Here is a 25,019-nt window from a genome sequence, read left to right as displayed (position 1 = left end):
CTGTTCACACACACACACACACACACACACACACACACACACACACACATAGTTCCATTGCAGGCTATGGGAGTCCCCTGTTCGATAGGTAGAGATCGGTCAGAGTTGCAGGTCCCCACTTGGCATGTTTTTTAAAAATAAAAAATGCATTTTTAAAGTTAGATTATGAAAAAAGAACTTAAATGTATGTCATTTTTGTTTCTTCAAAATGACCATAAACACTAGCCCCTTCCTGGCCAGTGTAGAGCAATAGTCCCCTGTTAGTAATATAGACGTGTGTGTGTGTGTGTGTGTGTGTGTGTGTGTGTGTGTGTGTGTGTGTGTGTGTGTGTGTGTGTGTGTGTGTGTGTGTGTGTGTGTGTGTGTGTGTGTGTGTGTGTGTGTGTGTGTGTGTGTGTGTGTGTGTGTGTGTGTGTGCGCGTGCGTGTGTGTGAGAGAGAGAGTGTTATGTATGCAGCACAGAATCTGATAGATGTTAATAGTGAAATGGGGGTTATAAAGCTGGGCAAGTCAAGGCAGGGCTATGTTTATGTCTATGGTTTCTAGGTTTGTCTGTTTATCTAACATCTTTTTTCCTAAAGATAATCTGAGGAACTGTAAGAGTGATATCCTGCTTCATCCAAAGATTCGACTTGAAAGTATTTTTCTCCTTTGAAAGTGTGTGCTTTATACTTTTATGTACTTAGTTGACTCATACTTTGCAAATAGTCTTTAAATGCATTTGCTAAGAATTGTGAAAAGTGTGTTAAAGTGTTAAAGCCTTCCTCTCAGTAATGACGAACATTGCAGAATTTATTTACTCTGACTAAGAATCACATATGAAACTATTGCATTGTGGAAGGTTGTGGGAGTGGTTTTAATTAAATCCTACAAAAATGTGTTTAAGCTGAAAGACACAAAAATAAATAAATACAAGTATGGTCTCAAAAATAAATATTTTAAATGAATGTCAAAGTCATTTACAATGAACAATTTGTGCATAAGGTACTACAGGCAATGCTAAAAAATGATCCAATTATAGTTGTACTTCTCTCTCTCAGACTCTCCAATAATTTAATCTGATTAAACCCTGCCACTACAAGCTTCAGGTTAATTTGCCTCCATTTTTGCATGCAACGCCCACATCTCAAAAGCTATTCAACAACCGATACATATAACACAAGTCCCCACCCTGCATTTTTTTCTTCTTCGATAATCATTTACATTCAGATACACATCACAATATGGAAGAAACAATCTGTCATGACTTCTGTTTCATTGCGACTTTTTTAAATAAAATTTTTTCCTGTGGTGTCATAATTTTTATTTTTATTTTTTTATTAAAATAGTATTCAGAGAAGCATAGCATATCCAGGGGTGCCGGGGGAAGATTAGCACGATTCTAAGGGCTCTGGTCAGACAGGCCCGTTCCTCAGCACCCAACGGCCCCAAAAGAGAAAAATTACGCTCCGCACCCCAGTGATCTGTTTGTGTGTAAGTATAAATGTACATTTTTGTACTGTAACGTTTTCCACTTTTTATGTTATTTCTAGCAAGAAGTTACTATTGTACTAATTAAATATCTGCTTATCACCAAAGCTCGCTCTGTTTTGCTGTAGATCATTAAACTGTTATGCTGACTCAGAAGTCTGTCCGAAATTAGTATTGAAAGATACTTTCCTGCACAAATGCTGCCTGCAAAGCCATTGCCTCAATGCCTGATAGGGCAGTGAGGCAACAAGTCAGCTGCCTAAGTTTTCGGACGCAGCCAGAATTTCAGCTGCACCTGCACACACCCATATTCTCCTGAAGCACTTGTTCAGCTTTTGAACTCCTTATAACATGTTTGGTACTTGTTCAATGATGTGAATTTGTCTTGCAATTTACTTTGTGATTCATTCTCATTGTTGCATGATGAATGAGTAACACAGACCACTGACCTCAATGACGCTGGCAAGGCTGGTACGGGCCTGTCTGTTTTTCTTTTGTGATCTAACATTTGTTCACCTGTTGTAAGTGAGAAAAGGCGCATCCATTCTGGAATTAAGTTTCAATTACCTACGTAATCGAGGACTTAATAATTTTTCAAGTGTTCTAAAATCTTTTAAATAGCCTACATGAAAGCTTTATATAAATGATCCTGAACTTTCATTTTAAGGTGGGTTCTGTATGTTTTGGTATACCTTCAAATATCCACATCATGTGGACAGACGTCACACATGTGATGCAACACATGCTTGTGTTACTTAATCCAGCAACACAACCCTTAGGAACCGTAGTAATTGTATAGTTAACCTTTACTGTTGGGCAGTGCCACTTGATACTTCAAAAAAACAAATTTAGGGAAAGTCTGATTTTGGCAATTTGAAATTTGTCAGTCATGTTCATAACAATTTCAGGTTCCTAGAGATGCATGCCACTGCACACCAGCACAATACCACATAATCAAGGTCATTTAAAGTGTAAGATTTCCATTGCAATGTTATGTATAGGAATGTAAAATGTACGTTTGAAATAACACATGCATGAGAGGCTTTAAAGAGACAGTTTGTGTACATGCAGTACTTTCACCTGAGAATATATGTGCGTGTGTGTGTTTGTGTGTGAACCATGTCTATGTATGAGGGATTAGAGAGGTTTGGAACAGATTAGTTAATTATAGACACCTGTCTGCTAAGCATGGAGACTGGAGTCAGGTGGATGAGCTTGAAGAGTGTGCTGGGCTGCATTCAGCATGGTGTTGCACAGGTGGGGGGTAGACCGCAGATGTGAGACCATGTGCCTGTGCACATTCCTTGCATGTGGCCACACTCCAGAAAACGAGTGTTTCATCTGGTGGGACAGTAGCTAACCTGCAGATTCACAACAGACAGATAAAGCAGTGTCAGTATGATTAACAAAGACCATTTTTTTTAATATCTTCTGTATTTAGTCATCATTTTGTCACTCTGAAAAGGCAGGCCAGTTTTTGAGTATTTATAAGAATATTTATAAACGCGTAAGGTTGCATTTTTATGTAATCAAAATGGAGCTTTTAGTGATTTTAAACCTGAAATAGCACTGAGAAGGCCTCTGTTCTCATGCACGACTAATTGTTTGATTTGGTTAGATGGATTTGATAGCGTCGTGCTTATGAGAAGCCCCTGCTAATTTCTGTCATGTTTGGCCAGAGTCTGCACAACTGAAAGGTCATCACAGGTCAAGATTGGGATTTCCCAAAATAATGCAAAGGTAAGGTCATTATGTCCCCCTAGAATGAACCAAACAGTCTGTATAAATGTATAACACAGTTTTGCCCTGGTCATATGCAAATAATCACGCATACAACCAATTACCTTTTCGTTATCAGAGTCAGAATCTCGTTCACAGATTTTGCATGAATCTGTTTTGCAAATGTAATTGCTCGACAGCTCGCCTGACTCCGTATTTCTGCCATGCATCACTCTTTGATTCCGTTCATTCATTTCAGAGCTCATTAGAGAAGATCAGACCTGGGGAGTGAGATGGAGGGGTTGAAACAATGAGAGAGAGGACGAGGAGTCTCAAGCATATTAGCTGCTACTTACACATAATCTGGGTGTCAGACTCCTCCTCCGTGTTGCCCCACGGAGCCCTGAGCAGCACCTCTTCGCCCATTTCACTAGTACTAATGGTGGGATTAGATCAATTCAAAGACAGAGGATTGTGCATGGAATCTCCTATCCGTCATTTTGACTGATCTTGCAGGGAAGAGTTGCTGATTGCATCAGATCTATCACTTATTGCACTGCTATCCACCTGTTGCTTTGAGTTTTTGATTGACATTTCTAATGACCTGGACCGGATTTCCAGATGGATAAACTGTAGATTGACAGAATTTCATTCAAAGGAATTTGTATACCCCATGGCTGTCTAGCTAACTGCTGCGAAACTCTTCCCTTTTAGTAACTGCACTACAACAGGTAAGATGGATGATGAAAAGTCTCTCGAGATCATCTTGCTTGTCCTTGCAATGCTGTTATTTTTATTTGACAACTTTTGAATAGCGTTACCCTGGTGAATACCAAGTGGATTTTGTGCTTAATGGTTATGTTCGGTCTGCAAAGGTTTTTTTTTTTTTTTTTTTTTTTGCTAAACTTTTATAAGACTGTGTATGTTTCCAGCAAATAAAAATCAACAAAGTCAACAACGTCTGTAGGAAATGCATGTACAATATATGCCTTTAATATCGTTGCTTGACCTTGATTGTCTTAAATGAACTGATTTCTAATATGATTTCTAATACTGATTTATATATATATATATATATATATATATATGGCCTACACACACAGTAAGTTTTTTTGTTGTTGTTGTTTTTTCACATATAGGGCAAATTTAAAGTCTCTGCCTTATCAGAATGCTATTCTCAGAACTAATAATTACCAATCAAATCTTTTGGAATGGTTTGAATAATTTAATGGAGTCAAATGCTATTATTTACAGTGTGAAACCAAAACTCACACATGCATTGACTTTTGCTACATACTTTCAACTGTTGTGCAACGCAATTATTGCTGTGCTCGAATGGCTAAAATTAACCAATCGCCAGTCTTTTATCTCATTAGGACTGGAGCTGTGTGTATCAGACAGTCTTTGATTTCTTTGGCATCATTCAGCTTTTTAATCTTGTTCAGATGAGCCGGATTCCAGCTACTTTGAGAGTTCACATTGTACACAAACAGAAGAAGACATTTTATGTCATTAGAGTATCTTTTGTGTTTCTTTTCTGATTTGGTAGATGTTTTTTGTTGCATATGTATTAACAATTTTTCTTTGCATTTCCATGCAGGTAATGATAATTGAATTGTACTGGTCCAAAGATGGCCTCTGAGATACAGTTAGGCCTATCAATGGTCATCCTGTTGCAATATACTGTTGTTGCATGCATGTGCTTAAGTACTGCAAGCCTATGGTTATGTAACCAAACAAGGTTATCTCTGTTGGAGAGGAGGGCTGACTTCTTAGAGCCTTTTAATCCAGAACAGAGTAAAGCTAAACATCTCTCGTGTCATGTGACATGACCACCTGTAGTAGTTGGTATTCAGCTGGTGGACAACAGTAAAGGTGATGAAACAATGACAGGCACGTTAGTCATATTCTCAGAAAACCCAGCACTGCTGATATGATACCCTCACTTCCCAAAATCCTTAAATTCTCAAATTCTCAAGATCCTCAAATTCCCAAAATCAGTGAAAAATGCCAATTATATAATTGTCCAAAATATGTCATGGTGCTTTTTTTATTACCTTTTATTACTGTGGTTACGGTTTTATATCAAACGTTACCTGGACAGATAACATCATATTTGTATTTGCATTCCACTTTGTGGTCCATGGACATCGATTGCATCTGTACAATACGTGCAGTTGTAAGATGTACAAACGAAATGTAAGATATGTAAAATGTAAGCATTATGATTCTGTGTCAATGTGTCTGCAGCACGTCATACACAAACATATTTTGGTCCCACAAACTGACACCAAAAACAATTTGTATTTATGACAATGAATACATTTTGCTTCAAGTGATAATTTCATGAAGGACTTGATTTCACAAGTGTAGCTCATACTGTGTACTAGAGCTTTTTGATTAGATCATGTATATTGACATACTTTATTGTCTGCTCCACTTCTTCCGTCTACCAGTGCCAACAAAATGCAGAAGCAAGTGGAGATCAGAATGCACGAGAATCATTTGGACCTTCCTACAACACCTGAAGAGCCCATGTGTGGAGGCTTCTGTGACAAACTCATGAAGAACATGCTACTTACTCTCACAATCCTTGGCAAGTTACTTTAGCATTTTTGTTACTTTAACAATTTGCTAATGGAATAACACTTGTTACTGTTTGTGGTAAAATATGCACGTATATGATCATTATAATTACCAGAAAGCTTTCACGTGCAATATGGCCATGCAGCCATCCATTTATTAGACTCAGTTTTTTAATTAAAGCACTATGTTAAAACACTATTACTCCAAGATACTCATCAGACAATATGTTTAATAGATTTGAACACATTGTGCTGCAGGTAATTGTTAAACAGTATTTTTGTTTGTTTTCCCGTAGGAATATATAGACATCCTTAAAACAAGATGCATTTTCTTGAGAAGAAAATTTAATTTTATCTTAAAAATGCCATGGGATATGAATATAAACCTAATTCAAGACATATTCTTTGAAAATATATCAAATAAATCAAGCCTGATTAAGAAAGAAATTTGGTTACACTTTATTTGAAAACACGGTTACACTTTATTTCGATAGTCCACTTTAGACATTCTACTAACTATAAGTAACTTTTCAACTACATGTCAACTAACTCTCATTAGAGAGTATTAGTAGGCTGTAATAGACAGTCAATAGACTGGTAGGTTAAGTTTAGATGTTAGGATTCGGGTTAGGAGAATAAGTTGACTTGTAGTTGCCAAGTAACGTATAGTCAGTAGAAGGTCTGTTAGGGGACCAACAAAACAGAGTGTTAGCAAATATTAAGCAGACAGTCTACTAATACTCTAATGACAGATAGTTGACATGTAGTTGCAAAGTTACTTATAGTTAGTAGAATGTCTAAAGTAGACTATCGAAATAAAGTGTTACCGAAAACACTCTATTTTACAGTGTCCTTGTTACATAAATTACATGTACTTACCATAGTAATAACAGTAAATTATTCATAATGCAAGTAACCTTCAACCAAATCCTAATCCTACCCTAACCCTATAGTAAGTACATATAGTTGCTTAATATTACTCAGTACTTAAATATATAATTACACAGTAACAATGACACCTTAAAATAAAGTGTAACCCTTTATTTTAAGGTGTCATTGTTACAGTGTAATTATATATCTATATAGACTTTCTGACCCAAGGAAGTCTATGTCATGCTTATTAAGAGGAACTTTGCCATGGTTTTGTTGTTCAAAGTGCACTCACACTAATATAGTTGGCTGAGTGGGTTATCTAAGATAAATGAAATCTCAGAATCCTATTCAATGGTACTTTTATCGGCGTTCAAGAAACAATTGTGTTCTGATATTGTTATACTTCACAAGAGGTTTAATATTATTTGTCATTGAAATGTCTAATTTCTGTACCCTGATGTTCACTGTGATTCTCTGTGTCTGCCTCAGGTGTGATAGCAGGTTCAGTGGCTGGTATGCTATTGCGGTACGCATCACCACTCCCCGCTGATGTCATTATGGTCATTGCCTTCCCGGGTGACATTCTCATGAGGATGTTAAAAATGGTGATTTTGCCTCTGATCATCTCAAGTTTGATCACAGGTACTGTTATACGCTTTGCTAAACACCTCCAACAATGCTATCATTGTAAAAAACAAAACAAAAAAAAAACAGTTTTTTTTGCTATGTGCTGGTAAACCAGCATAAATGTAGCTGCATCCGCAATGCTATATTGATATATTGACCATTAATATGCGTATGTATCGCAAAGACCATAAGCAATGAATTCAGACACAGAAATAACCTGCAACACAATGTTACAGCTTTTATAATAGCTTTTACAATTTGAAATATGGAATAGCTACAGAAATGGTGATTTTGAAATGGCTAAGGCATTTTTTGTCCTTTCAACTATTTCTTTGTAATTCAGTATAAGATAAAATGAAATAAAAAGAATGCTTATTAAATTTAGGGTGGATCAGTTTCAGTGGTTTATGAGCAGAACATGTTTAAACATGTAAAAAAAAAAAAAAAAAAAAAATTGAAACCATTCCAAATTTGTTAGTCATTCACAAATCACAGAGAATAATTATAAAACTTGCTCTGATAAACTTTTGCCTATAACTTTTAGAAATATTGCCTAGTATCAGTAGCATTTTTTTTTTTTTTTTTTTTTAGGATTAGCAGGGTTGGATGCCAAGTCCAGTGGTCGTTTGGGCACAAGGGCCATGGTGTACTACATGTCTACCACCGTCATCGCAGCTGTGCTGGGGGTGATCTTGGTGCTCCTCATCCACCCCGGTAACCCCAAACTGAAGGCAAACCTGGGCGAAGGGAAAAAGAATGATGAAGTGTCCAGTTTAGATGCCTTGTTTGATCTCATCAGAAATCTGTTTCCAGAAAATCTTGTTCAGGCTTGTTTCCAGCAGGTGTGTGCATCCAATGTGCTTTTGACTTCATATCATTTTATTCATTTAATACTTTATTTTTGTCAATCTTTCATCTGTTATTTCTCATTAGTCTGAATTATAAATAATAAACAGTTCTTCAATCTCTTTATGTAGATCCAGACTGTTACTAACAAAGTAGAAGTAGCTCCTCCTCCAGTTCCAACTCGATTTGGACGAAATTCTACCAAGGGTGCAGCAAAATATGTGATCAAGAAGTCTCTTCAATTCAAGAGTGGCATGAATGTGTTAGGTATTAGATGGCTTTGATTCCATGATATATGCATTAAAGTGTAATTTGTATAAAGTCATGTACCTCACATTAACATGGTGTCATTGTGTGTTTCTCTAGGTATCATTGGGTTCTTTGTGGCATTCGGCATTTGTATGGGAAAGATGGGAGAAAAGGCCAAGCTGATGCTCGATTTCTTCAACGTTCTCAACGAGATCGTTATGAAGCTTGTCGGCATGATCATGTGGTCAGCTTTTATGATTATTAATGAGTAAAGTTTACATGATGTCCATTTTCTACCTTTAGTAGTCCATTTGTTGACTGATTTATTAACTGACATATATAAATCTTATGCTCGCCAAGGCTGCATTTATATTATAAAAACAGTTGCTTAATATTTTTGTGGAAACCGTGATGCATTTTTGTAGAAATAGAAAGTTAAAAAGAACAGCATTTATTTGAAGCAGAATAGTGCTGTTTAATTTAATGTGTCCTTGCTGAATAAAAGTATTCATTTATTTTAAGAAATCTTACTGACCATAAGCGTTTGAACGGTAGTGTTAATGGCTATTGACTTTGCTGCACGTCTCTGTCCTGTAACAGGTATTCCCCCGTTGGTATTGCGTGTCTGATCTGTGGGAAGATTATTTCAATTAATGATCTGGAGGTGGTGGCCAAGCAGCTTGGAATGTACATGGTCACTGTCATCGTTGGACTTTTCATTCACGGAGCCATGTTCCTTCCCTTAATATATTTTGTTATTGTTCGGAAAAACCCATATACATTCTTCATGGGAATTTTCCAGGCTTGGGTCACCGCTTTAGGAACAGCTTCTAGGTAAATTATAGAACTTTTCCTCAAATTGTGCCATGTTTTTACTTTTGAGAATTTTTAGTCACGTCGAGTTAAAGAGAGGGAAGGCTATTGTTTCATTTGGCATCTTCAGAAGTAAACCGGAAATCTTGATATGCCTCTTTTGTAGTGCTGGGACATTACCTGTCACTTTCCGCTGTCTGGAGGAAAATCTGGGCATTGACAAGAGAGTCACTCGATTTGTATTACCTGTTGGAGCAACGATCAACATGGACGGTACAGCGCTTTATGAGGCAGTAGCGGCCATCTTTATTGCCCAGATGAATGGAATAGAACTTGACCCTGGCCAGATAGTGACAGTTAGGTAAGACCAAACGTCTAGACAAAGAGAGAAATGCATGTAAATATGTGCTTTACACTAATTCATTGGTGGCTACATAAAATTAAATGAGAATTCAATCATGGTTTTCTCGTCCACATGTTGTTCCAAACCTGTTTACCGCCTTTTTGTCTGTGGAACAAAAAAAGAAGATTCTTGCCATACAACATTCTTAGTGATAACGTCTGCAAGCTCTTAAAATTACATCTATAGTTCCTAGGAATTGTGTGCTATTATATTATTGGGTACATTCCCTCATTAAGAATGATAGAACAATCTGATTTGTGAATCCAAGCAACTGGTTCACTGAAAAGAATCAGCTCAAAATAGTGATTCCTTTTATGAGTTTATGATCCGGTTCTGGAGAACTCAATCTGATAACAGCGCATGACAGTCCATCAGTGGGATGATTATCAGTAAATGAAGACTTAAATTTTAGTCAGTCTGTCATATAAAGCTATCATATTGTTTTAGAAGGCTTGGGATGTATGTAGTATATAATATATAATATACCTGTAGTGTATTTTATAGCTTTACAGATGTGGTCACTATGACCTGTTGCTATATGAACCATAGCTGTTTGAAGATTCTTTGAAAGTTCTCTTGAGTTCCACAGAAAAGACAATCACAGGCCGAGTATGAGTTTGCATTGACATGAAGGTGAATAAATATTGACAGAATTGAATTTTTTTAGGATAATTATTCCTTTAGTGGTCTGCATGCTACTTGTTTGAAACAAATGTTGATAAAATCACATGAATGAGAGCCAAGTGATGTATTATTCTTAAAGTTTGCAGCTAATCAAATGAAAAATGTATGTTTTGTTTGTAGCCTTACAGCGACTCTCGCTAGCGTGGGAGCAGCCAGTATTCCCAGTGCCGGTCTGGTGACGATGCTTCTGATCTTGACAGCTGTGGGACTACCGACTCAAGACATCAGTTTACTGGTAGCAGTCGACTGGTTACTGTAAGTTAAATCAATCTCTCTCCCTACTGATTTAGTGATTTTAGCTCAAGGATTAGTTGTCAATCAAAAATGATCTACAGTTTAAGATTTAGTGTCGTGGCATGTATAACCATTTGCTTTGCATGTTGATACAAGCCCTAATGGCATTTGGAGTCGTTTTAGCCTGGAGAGATGTGGTACCTTTCTTTGTTTCCTCCTGCTTTATCAAACAGGGACCGTTTCCGAACATCAGTCAATGTCGTTGGTGACTCGTACGGGGCGGGAATCGTGTACCACCTCTCCAAAGATGAGCTTGACCTATTTGATGCGCAGCAAAGGCCAGATGACTTTGAGATGGCCAAGACACAATCTTTTTTTGAGAATAACACTAACCACGGTGTATATACATCTCACAACTCCTATCAGCCGGTCCAGATAGATGACTGCAAGGTACATTTCACTCTCACAGACATAGAAACCTGTATGTAGATGCTTTTATTTCTTTCCCCGACATTGTATGTATCATTGTGAGTTGTTGTTTTTTTTACACTTTTGTATTTTTTGATCATTCCTGATGTGAAGGCATAAGAAATGAAACAAAACGATGGAATAAATAAATATGGTTTATTTATTTGTTCTGGTACTCAGTGAAATAGCAGTTTTTCTGCAGGCTTTGTATTATTCTTATCAGTATTTGGATATGATCTATTTTGGCAATTCTATACGTGTGTACAATTATGCACTTAAAGTTTTGCATTGTACTAATGCCAAGTTGCCTTTGGCTGTTCTCAACAAAAAATGAAAGTGATACAAAGCATTAATGCGCACCTCGTTTTTACCATCTACATTTTGAGACGACAAAGGCTGCTATTTCATTCTTTCAAGCTGAATGTTTTTAAGCTTGACAGAAAAGTGATTGTTTTCCATCAGTAAGAAAACTGCAGTGTTTGCCTCTTTTTCACTGCACTTGAGTAGACATTTTTACCCTGTGTTTCAAGAATGCATAGGTCTGTGTGGTAGCACGCGTGACACTTTTAGAAGATTAGCTTTGGGCAGAGATTCACTGCAATAAGGAAAAAAATGCAAAGTTTGTATATACAAAATATGATAATTCAAATGATTTTCTCTATCTGTATTCAGTCTTTCAGCATTCTGTAAGGAATCCCGCTGCAGCTAATTATTATCTGTCTTGTGGTGGGTACATTTCTGTGAATTTGGATGTAAATTACACTGTTAAAATATCAGACTCTCTGCTCCAAACCATAAACAGTTTAGTTAGCACCGGTTAATGCATTTTGACTGTGCCTTGGTCCAACAGTTAGTTGTCCCTGATAATTGCTTTCAGGTAACCTTGGCCTCAAATGGTTCCCCTGCGGAGTTCTCACTTGTTGAGGAGGAACCATGGATACGCGAGTAACACAGCACACAGATCCAGCTCCGCCTTATCCTGAGTCCCACAAGCTTATCCTTTCTGGTGAAAACCAAATGCTAATTTTATACATATAAATAAACAATCAGAAGTTACCACAGAACTTTTCACATGCACAAGCACTGACTTTTGTATGACAATCTCAGTTCATTTGATTCACAAAGGGAAGAGAATGTAGCTCGAAAGTAGCAGGTGCTCGTAGTGGTTCAGCTGGTTCAGCCTCATACATTATTATTCACACTCAAGGATTATGATAGTTCTAGGCCTTGGGTTTGGCGATCGATCTGAAACCTGCTGCCTTAAGGCTACCACATAGAAGGATCACAATGGCTTGTCCAGCCTGGGACCCCAGACTGACCCTAGAGCACTACTAGTGGCAGGAGGAGAGAAGTGCAGTTTGTTTGCTGAAGATACCTTTGACTGGCTTGGCTTAGGTGGATTAACCCTTGGTGGCGGCACTCCAGATCAGCCTCTTATAAGAGCTTACCAATGTACTTAGAGGTTCTGAAATAGTGGTTTGCCTCTAAATGCTGCCACTTATTTTTAGATGCCACCCGACGTAAGTGCCACGTCAGCAATTACAGAGCGATTAGACATAAAGTATGACATTGAGTTGATTGGCGTTATCTGAAAGGAATGGTGGCTTTAATATCCTACATAGTGGACTGCATAAGAAGATATTCAGATATTTATGCGTGTTTTTGGTTGAGGGAAGGGACTTGCATGTGTGTAGGTTTTGTACGTATCTGTGTGCTTTGTTAAGTTATCGATTTATTTATGTATTTATTTGCTAAGTTGCAATCTTGCCTTGAAGACATCAACTGCAAACGGTGCAGCCAGAAGACTTTATGACATTAATATCAAATGCTATCCCATTTTCTTGGATCGTAGATCAATAGTAGTCTTTGATTCTCTGAGGAGCCATTTTGGATACTCAGATATTAAGTCCAGTTGAATGGATTCTATATACGTGCTGATAATAGAGGCTCTTATGTTGGTTGGTGCTCAGGTTGTTAGCATGTTAAGAGATGACAGAATTGAGATTTATCATTAAATCTGCACCATTTAATTTAGTAGTTTTTAATTGCTATTATAGCAACACAATAAACATTCCTATTTTGCACCAGAATCTTAAAATGTTCTCATTAAAGTGCCTCCTTGCACTTTCTGTAAATAAATAAATACACATATATATGCTGTCTTATTTTAGATATATTTTTCATGCAAACTTAAGTGTGGTATAAATTTCATCACTTTTTTGTCTGTTGTTTTATAAAACAACGGCAATGCATGTATTCACTTGCGTATATTATTTTACTAGGTAGATTAGAGTGTAAAAGGTTGTCTTAGTTATCACTATGTACCGTATACGTCATTTGGAACAGGTGGCTGTGAAACACTGACTGATGAGTTAACATGTTTGGAATGTAAGCATATTTTTCACTGTTATTTTGTCTCAAAATTTGTGTATTGTTAAACATTTTGTTAGGGATAATGACACTAGGGGAAAAAGTCAAATTATGAATAATTATAAACCAGGCTTGCTACAGATTTGACAGCCCTGTAGAGTGCAGAGAAAATAAAGTGCAACCTACAGTAGATACAGAATCTGTAATATAAATGTGTGCACTGTTGGAATATCTGTTCAGGCAGGGCCTGACACATCTAGAGGTACTGTGATGTATGGTATAAATGTGACTATCCTGCTCTTTTTATTTGTGCAACCCTGTTTGGTTACAAAGACATTGTATAACTTTGTCTACCAAACTGTCCACTTTTTAAATTTGTCCTTTTCCTCTATTTTTCTATTAAATACCTATAACAAATTGTAAATAAAGGCAATGCTTCTTGTCTAAAAGTGTTTCTTGTTTTTCTTCACTTTTCAAGTCTTTAGGCAGTGGGTGTCAAATTTATTTTATTAAAATATCTGTAGATTTGACATATCATACATTTTATTGAAAGAAATGTGCTCTGAGAGCTGGCAAAATATATATTTATGGGTAATTTAATAAATGCAAAGATTTGCAATTGCCTCATTGGAATACAAACTGGATATGGTATCTCTATTTATAAAAGACAGGGCAATATCTAACATTCAGAAATGCATCATTTCTCACACAGTACATAGTACTTACAAACAGATGAAAACCAGTATAAAATGTTTTCTCACCATATCATTCTTAATCGTCAGTCAATAAGAGATAATAATCATTTTCTATTATTGAAATAATACTTTAAAAAGGAAAAGAAATATGAAATGAAAAAAAAAAAAAAATTCTGAAGCAACAAAATGTAAGAAAATTGCACTCTATTAAAAAAAAAAAAAAGAAAGTCATCAGTGCAAATGAAAGCGACAGCAGAGTTTTCAAACCTACACAGTGTCCACTATCTTTTTCTTTTTTTTACTATTTAAAGATACTTTTTATTTGGCATACTGTGTATTATTATTATTATTATTATTATTATTATTATTATTATTTTGATCTATTTTGAGAGCTTTATTTAAAGCTCAGGCTCTGGCAATGTTAGCCATTTCTCTCCATCAGCTTCACCTGTGTTACATTAAATACTCTTTCTCGTGCTCATCCGGACAGGTAGCTGTAATGTCCTCTGTTTTACCATTCAGGGTCGTAACACTCATCAGTGCCACTATCTCCTGCTCTTTCTCTGACAGTGGCAGAGTTTCTGTTTTACTGTAATCTTTGTTGTTCTCCTCAGTCGTGATGTTTGTGCTCTGTCTCGGTCCATACCACCTAAGTAAGGAGTTACATTCAGTAAACTAAAGCCAGGCTTCAATGGCAGATAATTGTGATGAATTTACTGAAGAAGAAACAAATCTAAAAAGTAAACTTACTTGTCTCTAGTGGCAATAGCAGCAAGTATGCATACGATACCTCCAACAACCACACAGAATGCAAAGATTATCAACCAAGCTGCAGAGGAGAGAAACGTGGTAAATTGACAGATTTACATTATGTCAGGTAAGTAAAAAGTGAAGAAACTGATGGTATCTGCAGTGCTGTCACATGAACTTACTAGATGGTCCCTCCTCTTGTCTGGCTGATTCTGGTATGTCTGGAGATAAATCGAGATTACGACCTGCATTGAAGATACATTTGTAATGCGACATGATGACTCAAAATATGATGTATTACAAAATTGACCAGCATATTTAAGCATCTAAGTTATGTACCACTTGATGATATTAAACATTAATGTCAATTAAAATGTAGCTTATTTATGTAACTATCATCAATGGCCAAACTAAATGTGCAAAGATGGATCTAAATCCGCTGGAAACCTGTTTCCAGGTTAAAAAATGGGTAACACTTTATTTTGATGGTCCCTTTTGAACATTCTGTTGACTTAGTAACTTTGTAGTAACTTTGTAACTATGTCAACTAACTCTCATTAGATTATTAGTAGTCTTTTTGCTTACTATCTGCTAACTCTTAATTATGATGCTCCCCAATAGACATTATACTGCCTATAAGTAACTTTGCAACTACATGTCAACCTAACAATCTACCAATACTCTAACACTAGAGTTAGTAGACATGTAGGACATGTGGGTGATTGATTGATCTGTTGATTGATTGATTGATTGTTACTCTGAGGCAGAAACATGTTGGCCGAATATATAAGAGGGCAATGTGGTGTGGATTTTGTAGGGACATTCACCTTTATAAATGGTGTTAAATTTTGAAGCCACTTCTGGAACCTCAAGTGTGTCTTGTATGGATTCTTTCTTAGCTGCCTCTGTGGTAATCAACACTGTTGTGAATTGACTAGGCTCAGAATATGACGCTGATCCACTCCCCTCTGTATCAGGGAACAAAACACTGGGGGCAACAGAGGATGAGCTCTTCTCAAAACTGGGCTTGTTTGTAGGGCCTTTAGTGTCCAAGGTAGGAACAGTAGATGGTGTCATGTCCACATCAGGAAGAACTGTTCTGGGGACCTCCATGTCATTCAAAGGGGAAGTTTCTCTTTTCACTCTTCCCATTACCTCCTCCAAATCTACTAGAAAGCCCTCCGTCTTGACCTCCTTAAGAATGTCTTCATGTGGCTTTTCATCTTTGCAAGAAAACACATAAAATATTACTGTCAAAAAGCTTAAAGGGATATTTCACAGCTGGAAAGATAAATGTGTATTTAAATTGGGTCATTTGTGTAGTAGAAATGTGAAATTATTTTAGAAGTTGGTGCCTTCTAGACTGAGAAAAGCCAGAAAATGTATTTTTGGCTCATGTGGATGAAAGACAACAACTCCCAGAATGCACTTGCTTCGCTGCCCTACGAGGCCACTCCCAAGCCACGCCTACCGGTTACAGAGGGCAGTATCGGAAGAAATGATACAACTAGGCTAGTTGACTCGAAACTGAAAAGACGCCGTTTTATCATGAGATCCCACCCCCTATGGGCGGGTTGAAAACAAGCGTAACTAGCTCCTACTACTAGCTGTAGTCTCTAGCCTCTGGCCAAAAAAGCCTCCGATGACGCAAAATTACGATTTTTGTGTCATCGGAGGGTTTTTTCCAGACACACAATACAAAATGTCTCAGGGGGACATGAGGAAGGGAAGCACGGTCATTCGAAAATACTACCGGGTTTCTACTGATACAAAGCTTAATGCTAATCGGTGAAGTATCCATTTAAATATTCAAGTGATACATTAGTGTTTTGCATTGCTGTGCTGACACCAAAACAAAATTAAAGATCGGAAGGTTGCGTTTTAATGATAAACTACACACTTTGCTATGTTAGTACAGAGTGAATGGTCAAACAAGAAAAAATAATGAACAAGTATTTACATCCTAAGTATTCTAATCCGATCAGCAACTTTTGTGCTTCCTCCTTCATTGTGGTACTGCATGTGCGTAAAAATGTCTGAGGTCATAGAGATATGACTAATGTCCTGGATTAGGCGTGGTTGGATTATGAACAATGAAGTGTATGTCTGCTGCATGTCTTGCTTCTTCACAATACACACCCCTCAACTCAAAAAGTAAAACTAATACAGTAAGTCTAAGCAATCTAAGTCAAAATGTCTGCAATAAAGTACAGTATATCAAAATCTAATTCTACTTTCTGTGGCTGTGATTCCATTGGTTGCACCCTCTGAGTTACTTTTAACAGTATCTTCACAGTTTGATGAATCTTTGAGGAAAGGAAAATTAAAAGTCAACAAGATATATGTTTTTATATTGTTTCTCAAGACACTCCATTAGCTTTACACTCACCTGATGGGTTAAAACAGTAAACATCAGAAAGATATTCTGCTGCTTTAGGGTGGAAGGTGACTTCCGTGGAACTAGAGTCACAGTTTGGAGCATTAACGTGTGGGAGGAACGTGACATTTTGACCATCAATCCAGCCGTATCTAAACAAAGGTGTGGGGTTCATTAAAAAAATTAAGTACTGCCATTCGGCAAAATCAAAAGAAGTGCGTTTATGTCTGAACATGTTGTTAAGCTCTAGGCTAAGGCTATTGTACTCAGAATGTTTTCTTTACCTGCATGTTCTCAAACCTTTTTGGTAAGCTTCAGTGATCTGTTCCTGTGTTGCCAGTTTGTAATCTAAACTCTGACACAATTCCAATGCCTGTTGGAAAGTCAGAGAGTAACGGCTGGTCCCCTCAACATGGAGAACACCAGCAAAGCTGCATCTGCTACTGTGACCTGTCGATAGAGAATCTAACGTAAATATTCAAAGGCAGAAATCTTTATTTATGTATTAATTGTTTTCCATGCATAATCATACTAATGACTACCTTTACATGAGGGCCAAATGTAGGCTCTGTAGTGTGACGGATGAGCAATTTAGCATTAGGTATCATTAGATGAATCTCTTAATGATTCATTGCATGTGCAGACATGAGCACATCTGTAACATCTAGATCATCTGTAAGCCTTCGACTTTGTAAAGGACCTCTCGTTTTTGTTTCAAAATAACATGTTTAGACCAGCAAGTGATTTTAAAGAAATCAATTACTTGAACAACTGATATAGGCCTATAGTGTGCAGAAAAGGGAATAAGTAGACACCAGGTATACTACTTGATGGTCCGAGATTGCTGTATGATCTTACAGGATTGCCAGAATCGCACAGTCTGTAGCAGGCAAGATCATTACAAATCACACTGGATCTAATAAATCTGGGTACAACATGTAGACTGTACGCTGATGACACATATTAAATCGTTGGCTACGACGCAAGTTAGTATAGAAGTATAAAACGTCATCAGCGTGCACTAGTGGTAAACAAATTGAGCAAGATGAGTCGCACTTTGGGAACTGTGGTTTTTATGTGCGCTGAAATAAAAGAGGAAGCGAGAAAGGAGAATATGCGGTCATGGCTAGGGAAAAGGGGCCAACTTGGCATGCCAATTTTGTAAATGGAGCTTAAGGTAAGCAGTTTTAAATTTTAGCGCCATGTCGCGTTGATCAATACTCCATTTCATGTTGCATTTTTATTGGCTGGTCAGTAGACATAGGTCGTAGCAGTAAACACTGTGAGACGATCACTGTCAGAAATGTATCGCAGGCTGTCGTTGGTCGCAAGACCTTGACAACAGACGTCTTTGAACCTCACTGTACTACTTAGGACCACCGTTTAGGAGTCACGACCACAGAAATCATCACGATTGGTCATCTTTCATCTGGGACAGCCCAAAATCTTACAATGTGTACCGGGCATAAAAGAGGAGGAGATTAAGAAACTCCTGAGTAAAGGAGATTATATTATTATATTGTATTATATGTACAATAAACTTAACAAGCCAGGGGCTGTATTACAGAAACATCATTACTCTGGAATCCTATCTTATCTTAAACCATTGCGGTATCAGTTAAAACATGTCAGATCTTAATTTCATTCCAAAGATATGAAGTTTCTGCAATTCAACCAAAGGCCTTTATCCTAAACCATATCACAACATCTGAAATTTATCTACAAAGAATATCGTCAATGCACTAAAATCGTAAATATATCCTTATCTTGCCACTGTATGCGTCTTGACAAGACTATGCTAGAGGCACCTCTGAGATCAATAAGTAACACATTCGCCATCACTCACCCTGAACCGAGGCTGCCTGAAGTAGAGCTGGTGATCCAGTAGCTAGTACCACAAGTAACAAAGTCCACATGGTCCGTGCTGTGTCATGTGCTAGATGAAGGAAAGTATACCTGTTTGTTGGCCCTGAACTGGTTTGGTTCTTACAATGCTTTGATTCTCCTTTGTAATTTTCTGAACCCTCTAGAAATGAGTCTTTTATATACTCAGACTAAGGTAGGCTACTTGGTGAGCAATGATGGGTGGTGCTATAAAGAACACACCCTCACTATTGTCTCTCACATTTCCTTTCTCTCTCTCTGCGTCTGTGCAGTCAGCATTAACATACCACACACATTGAAACTCATGGAGTTTCACTGAGATCAATCGTTTTCTAAGTAAATGTAGGCACTATTTTGTAATTGTACTGCACTATTTCTATCATCTAAATAAAATGATTAATATGTTCGAATTGCTTCTTCATTCATGTACATTTAAAAAACACCAACAACTAATTACTGTAACCAATTTCTTGACAGTTGACCCTACAGTACATCTAATCCTGACCTTAACACAAACCTGTCCCATAACAAGTGTATTGTAAAATGAACAACATGATTTAAAATGTAATTACATATAGCCTAGATACCTATATGAATTGTGACTAACTTAAATGCATGTCTGGATAAATGTGTTGTGTGCTTTTTCTCAAAATGAAAAGGCTGAGCAGTGGGAGTAAATAAGCTAGTTTGGCCCCATTTATTATGATGAGTCACTGCAAACATTACAGTGGTTGACTCAGGTGTGTGAAAAATGACCTCGCCCCATGTGTGCTGATACACGTTCACTTCCTGCTTCAAGTTGGGGGAAAAAGTAAAAGGAACTGAAGGTGGCTCATAGGAGGTTATCACGGGCCAGACCTCTGCGGTTTTGGTTTTCATGTTGGAACTTGTTGATCTTAAATGGAATTTAACAAACTACAGTATAATTTGACAATATTTCCTTGAAATTTTATCAGTGAAGTTAATATGAAGCAACAAGCGTTTAAATGCGAATTCTAAAGAAACTGGTGACAAAAAGGAGATACAATTTTTTTTTTTTTGTTATTCCAGGAAATAAAATTAAATTAAAAGGAATTTTTTTTTTCTGTAACTGATTAATCATTTGAGAAGACAATGAGCTGCATAATTTTGCAAGTGGCCAATATCAAAATGACTGTGCCTAATAACTTGTGACAGATGGGGATCAAAAGAGTTCAGTTTGTACAGCCATGTACAAAAACAGTAATTCTCATATATTATTATACTATATTATTATTTTAAACAAAATGGACTTGAAATGTGGAGCTAACATATAATCAGACAGTTCATTCCTTCTGATAATCCTTTAAAGCCCCCAGTTTAATTATTATTCTGCAGTTATTTACATTAGACAAATATACACACACACACACACACACACACACACACACACACACGTTTGTACAGCTATCTCTGTGGGAACATTTAACCCCTTTCACAAATACAATCTCTAGCCCCTTACCCTAACCTTAACCATTACAACTAAGTGCTTAACCCTAACCTTTACCCTAAATATAATAACTGTATCCCTAAAACCAGGTCTTGACCCTCAAATAGGTATTTAAAGGGGTATCAGAAAGTGAGGACCGGTGTACAGAGGAAACATACCTATCAGATTCTGCTAATATATTTGCATTGAAGGGGTAGGTATGGACAGGTAGCTATATGGATGCTGAAAAAAAGCTTCAAACCACATGAATATGATGCTGGTATACAATCTGATAGGTATGCTATAGATAGCATTTTTCATCGATTTATGCTACCTATCTCAATCTGTTTTAATGAGAGGTAGCACAAATCTGTATAATGTCCTCACTTTACTCACTCCGATGGTCTAAAACTCTAACTGGTCATCACAAAGATAGTTGTACACATGGACCACTTCTCATGTTACACAGAAAATACAGCACTAGCCTATATGGTAGGCTACCTAGAAAATGGCATCCATCAATTTTAGCATCCGAGCAAACAAAATGCATGCTTTGAAATGTAAATATAGTCTACAACATTTTGAAAGTTATTCACATTTAGCCTATTTGAAAGTTATTCACATTTAGGCCTATTAGCACACCCACACGTTTTATCTAGCCACACACACACAAATGTAATATATATTATACATTTTCATGCTAATCTGGACACAGCTACTGTAGGTAGCCTACTGCAAAGTGCAGCCCTATATGCACATAACCTGTTTAATTGTACACTGTGGTACTTGAATACTAGACGGTGTTTCATAATTACTATGGTTTCAGATTGTCCGATAAAATAACTATATTAAAATAACTGTGGTTTTAGATTATTATTTATTTATTTTTGTGTGTGTTTTTAGACATTTACCGACGTCCCTGATTGGGAGTCTTTTATCTTTTAAAGTTCCGCACTTCCGCCTTCCGCTGTTGCGCAACAGTTTGATCACGCTGTTTTGGGCTTGCAGTCTTAAATTAACAGAAATGTCGTAAATATCTTGAACTTCGTTGAGAGTTTTTTATACAGTCTTCTTTCAGTGTTTTAAGAATGTCGTCGGAAGTGAATACTGCACACGCGGAGAGCAACGGGAAGAAGATAGGGGTAAAACTATAAATAATGTTCTTCTTCTTGGTTTTGTCATGATATAGCATAGGCTACTCGATATTGTTTGTGTCTCAGAAGCTTATAATTAACCCTCTTAACGAGACGACATATTATCGTTTAAGGATCAGGAACATCCTCGTGTGCTGATCCCAGAGCTGTGCAGACTCTTCTATGAGTTGGGCTGGGTGACAGGAACCGGGGGAGGAATAAGCCTGCGGCATGGGTTAGTCGAGGCATCTTACACAGCAATAATAAAATCCACTGTGTTCGGCAATATGTACTTGCTATTTGAGCCAGACAGTGACGTAAAAAATGTCCACGGTAAAGAATAGGAAGGTATTAAACAAATTCTTAGAAATTGACTCCTTAATCACGTGGTTAGGCTAAACGTTTTTGCCTTATACAGTACATTTAATGACGAATAAACATGATGTGCGGTGTAAAATTATAACTTGTATTATCTTATTGACCTCGAGACACCTTGGGGGACTGCAGGGTCTTCTCTTGTATGAATATTAGTTGGACCACGTGACTGATTTGGCAGACAAAAGTTTTTTCTTTTTTCTTCTAAGAAATAATCATAAAATGTTTTTTCTTTTCATAATTTCATTCATTTAATTTCTACATTATGATATCAATGTGGTTGTATCACTGTGATGTTTTGGACTTAATGCCTGCCAAAAATATTACAATTAATAAATTAACTCATGTAATTAAATATGTATGGAATTCATTACACAGCATACAATAATTATTTCTTCTCCCAGTGAGCACATTTATATAGCTCCCTCAGGTGTTCAGAAGGAGAGAATACAAGTAAGGCTTTTTTTGTTTGTTCATGAGTCATATGCACCACACATCAGTAGCGTGTTGATGTGTTTAAAGAAATAATGCCAATAAACCATAATTCCACTCCTGTTTGTAGCCTGAGGACTTGTTTGTGTGTGACATTGATGAGAAGGACATCAGTTGTCCACCTCCACAGAAGAAGCTAAAGAAAAGTCAATGCACACCCCTCTTCATGAACGCCTACACTATGAGAGGTACGTGTCCACTCCACACACAGTGTTTTCTTCCAGTTCTGTACTGTATTTGCAATGCATTGTCATTTTCTTTCACAGGAGCTCAAGCGGTTATCCATACACACTCAAAGTCTGCTGTCATGGCAACTCTCATGTTTCCTGGCAAGGAATTCTGCATCACACATCAAGAGATGATCAAGGGGATTCGAAAAGGAAACTCCAACACAAACTACAGGTTGTACATCCTGCTAAGATGCTTGACTAGTCACTGATCCCACTCATGCCATTTTTTACATGAGTAAAATGTAAAGTGTTCTTGTCAAATGATACTAAATCTCAAAAAAGAACAGTTGTGATGTAAAGAAAATCGTGCTTTTACTCTACTGTTTGTATGTGTTTTGGCCCCAGGTATGATGAATCTCTAGTTGTTCCAATTATTGAGAACACCCCAGAGGAGAAAGACTTGAAAGAGCGCATGGCCCGAGCCATGGACATGTACCCCGATTCCTGCGCTGTTCTCGTCCGCAGACACGGAGTCTACGTCTGGGGAGAGACCTGGGAGAAGGCAAAGACAATGTAAGCTACGAAATGAAATGCACACCTCATTTTTTGTATGTACACTATGTATTTATCTTTTAAAACTGTTATTTTTCAGGTGTGAATGTTATGACTACTTATTTGACATAGCTGTTCAGATGAAACAGTGTGGCTTGGACCCTTCTGCTCTTCCCACTGAAGATAAAGGCATTGTTTAACACATTTGACTCTGTACAATTAACCACTGTTACCATCATTCGTTTTTTAAATGACAAATCCTCATTGCGCATCGCACTGTTTTGAAAATGTACAGTTCAGCATTTGCCATGTTAAATGTCAATTACCTGCAAACAGAATGAAATGTAAGAATGCAGATTAGAATGGCTAATATTCTGAAGTTAATGAGTGTCATTCATTCTGGAGCTAATGAGTATCATTCTTTTTGTTTGGATATTTTGATGCTTAGTAATAATGTCATAATTAACATTAATCTTGAAAGCTGTTTGTATAATGATATACATTAATAGCTAGTTATAAATACACAGTAAAAACATGTATTTGTGTTTTGTAATTCTTGTATTAATTTACATTGGGTCCACTCAAATGCTTATACTTTTATGATGATATACACTACCATTCAGTGTTTGGGGTAAGATTTTTCAAACATTTTTTAAATAAGTTTTTCATTATGGCTGCATTTATTTGATTAGAAATACAGATTAAAAAACATTAATATTGTTAAACATTATTACAATTTAAAGTAACAGAGTTTCTATTTTAATACATTTTAGAATGTAGTGTATTTCTGTTTTGGCAAAACTGAATTTTCAGCATCATTACTGCAGTCTTCATTGTCACGTGATCCTTCAGAAATCATTATAATATGCTAATATCCGTCTCAAAATGATGAAAGCAGTTGTGCCGCTTAATATTTTTGTGTAAACTGTCATACATTTATTTCAGAATTATTTAATGAATAGAAAGTTCAAAAGAATACAATATAATATATATATATATATATATATATATATATATATATATATATATATATATATATATAAAAAATACATAATTTTCCTTATTGTCACAATTGAATGCAGCCTTGCTAGTGCTGTCAAATCGATTAACCGCATCAAACAAAACATTTTGTTTACATAAAAATGTGTGTATTTTATATTTAAATATTATATACATGTCTGTATGTGTGCGTTTCTGTGTATATATACATATACATAAATATATGTGTGTGTATACAGTGTACACACACAGACATAAATATAATATATATATATATATATATATATATATATTATAATATATATACATATCTTCTGTGTTAGATATGACTTATCGTGATTAATTGATTTGACAGCACTAATCCTTACTGAAAATATTTATTATATTTAAAAAATGTTGCTGACCACAGAAGTTTGTAGTTGTAACAGTAGTGTGTGTATATATATGGTCTGTTTAAATCATAAATAGCACTATGTCTGTTGGGTAATAAAGCCAGGAGATGGCAGTGTTGTCTCTGGCCTTTTTGTACTTTGCAAGAATTCTTGTGGAAGTGCCCTTTGTAACTTCAAACATGTTTGTTTTTTAACTGTTTTTAGTAAGTCTGCATTTAACAGCTTGAGTGTCAGTGAAATATGAAAACTGACACACAGCTGAAAACAAGTGTGTTGTACCAGAGTCGGGACTCAGAGAAAGACTCTATCAAAGGCTATTTGAGGGAATTCATGTAGCCATTTTTTTTTTTTTGCTGCCATCCATTTTATACTGCTTCTGCCTGCCCATCCATTTGAATGAACAATATTCTCA

At 36.6% G+C, this 25,019-nt stretch overlaps 3 protein-coding genes across 5 annotated transcripts in view; 2 read left to right on the top strand and 1 right to left on the bottom strand.

The window, feature by feature from the left end:
• Window positions 1–11,920, top strand: part of LOC308687339 (excitatory amino acid transporter 2-like) — a gene marked incomplete at its 3' end in the record, with an annotated part of 30,464 nt that extends 18,544 nt beyond the window's left edge. Inside the window, exons 2-11 of one of the 2 annotated variants that reach the window (XM_081359835.1) lie at window positions 5,646–5,785; window positions 7,137–7,289; window positions 7,866–8,116; window positions 8,252–8,387; window positions 8,487–8,613; window positions 8,970–9,203; window positions 9,349–9,543; window positions 10,390–10,524; window positions 10,737–10,953; window positions 11,849–11,920. In XM_081359835.1, the coding sequence (XP_081215961.1) occupies window positions 5,656–5,785; window positions 7,137–7,289; window positions 7,866–8,116; window positions 8,252–8,387; window positions 8,487–8,613; window positions 8,970–9,203; window positions 9,349–9,543; window positions 10,390–10,524; window positions 10,737–10,953; window positions 11,849–11,920 (1,650 nt within the window). In that variant the 5' untranslated portion in view covers window positions 5,646–5,655. Of the gene's footprint in view, window positions 1–5,645; window positions 5,786–7,136; window positions 7,290–7,865; window positions 8,117–8,251; window positions 8,388–8,486; window positions 8,614–8,969; window positions 9,204–9,348; window positions 9,544–10,389; window positions 10,525–10,736; window positions 10,954–11,848 lie in introns of those variants that run through there. The other variant, XM_081359834.1, reaches the window with a different exon arrangement.
• A 2,448-nt stretch (window positions 11,921–14,368) lies between these two features.
• On the bottom strand, window positions 14,369–19,171 carry cd44a (CD44 molecule (IN blood group) a). 2 transcript variants are annotated; one of them, XM_081359848.1, is made up of 7 exons: window positions 19,010–19,171; window positions 17,448–17,613; window positions 17,176–17,315; window positions 15,614–16,009; window positions 14,969–15,031; window positions 14,787–14,865; window positions 14,369–14,685 (listed from the first exon to the last, which is right to left on the bottom strand). In XM_081359848.1, the coding sequence occupies exons 1-7, from the start codon at window positions 19,077–19,079 to the stop codon at window positions 14,490–14,492; spliced, it is 1,110 nt and encodes a 369-aa protein (XP_081215974.1). In that variant the 5' UTR covers window positions 19,080–19,171; the 3' UTR covers window positions 14,369–14,489. The 2 variants fall into 2 exon arrangements, with proteins under 2 accessions (XP_081215974.1, XP_081215975.1); XM_081359849.1 differs by having other exon boundaries at window positions 14,969–15,007.
• Window positions 19,172–21,420: 2,249 nt separating this feature from the next.
• On the top strand, window positions 21,421–24,013 carry apip (APAF1 interacting protein). The gene is made up of 7 exons (XM_081359851.1): window positions 21,421–21,636; window positions 21,762–21,862; window positions 22,407–22,455; window positions 22,565–22,682; window positions 22,761–22,896; window positions 23,070–23,237; window positions 23,317–24,013. Exons 1-7 carry the CDS (start codon window positions 21,583–21,585, stop codon window positions 23,414–23,416), a joined length of 726 nt encoding a protein of 241 aa, XP_081215977.1. The 5' UTR covers window positions 21,421–21,582; the 3' UTR covers window positions 23,417–24,013.
• The last annotated feature ends 1,006 nt before the right edge of the window (window positions 24,014–25,019 follow it).

Source organism: Scardinius erythrophthalmus, assembly GCF_964197995.2.
Source record: "Scardinius erythrophthalmus genome assembly, chromosome: 2".
In the NCBI taxonomy this organism is placed as follows: Eukaryota; Metazoa; Chordata; class Actinopteri; order Cypriniformes; family Leuciscidae; genus Scardinius; species Scardinius erythrophthalmus.
This window is presented reverse-complemented; position numbering and strand designations above follow the sequence as displayed.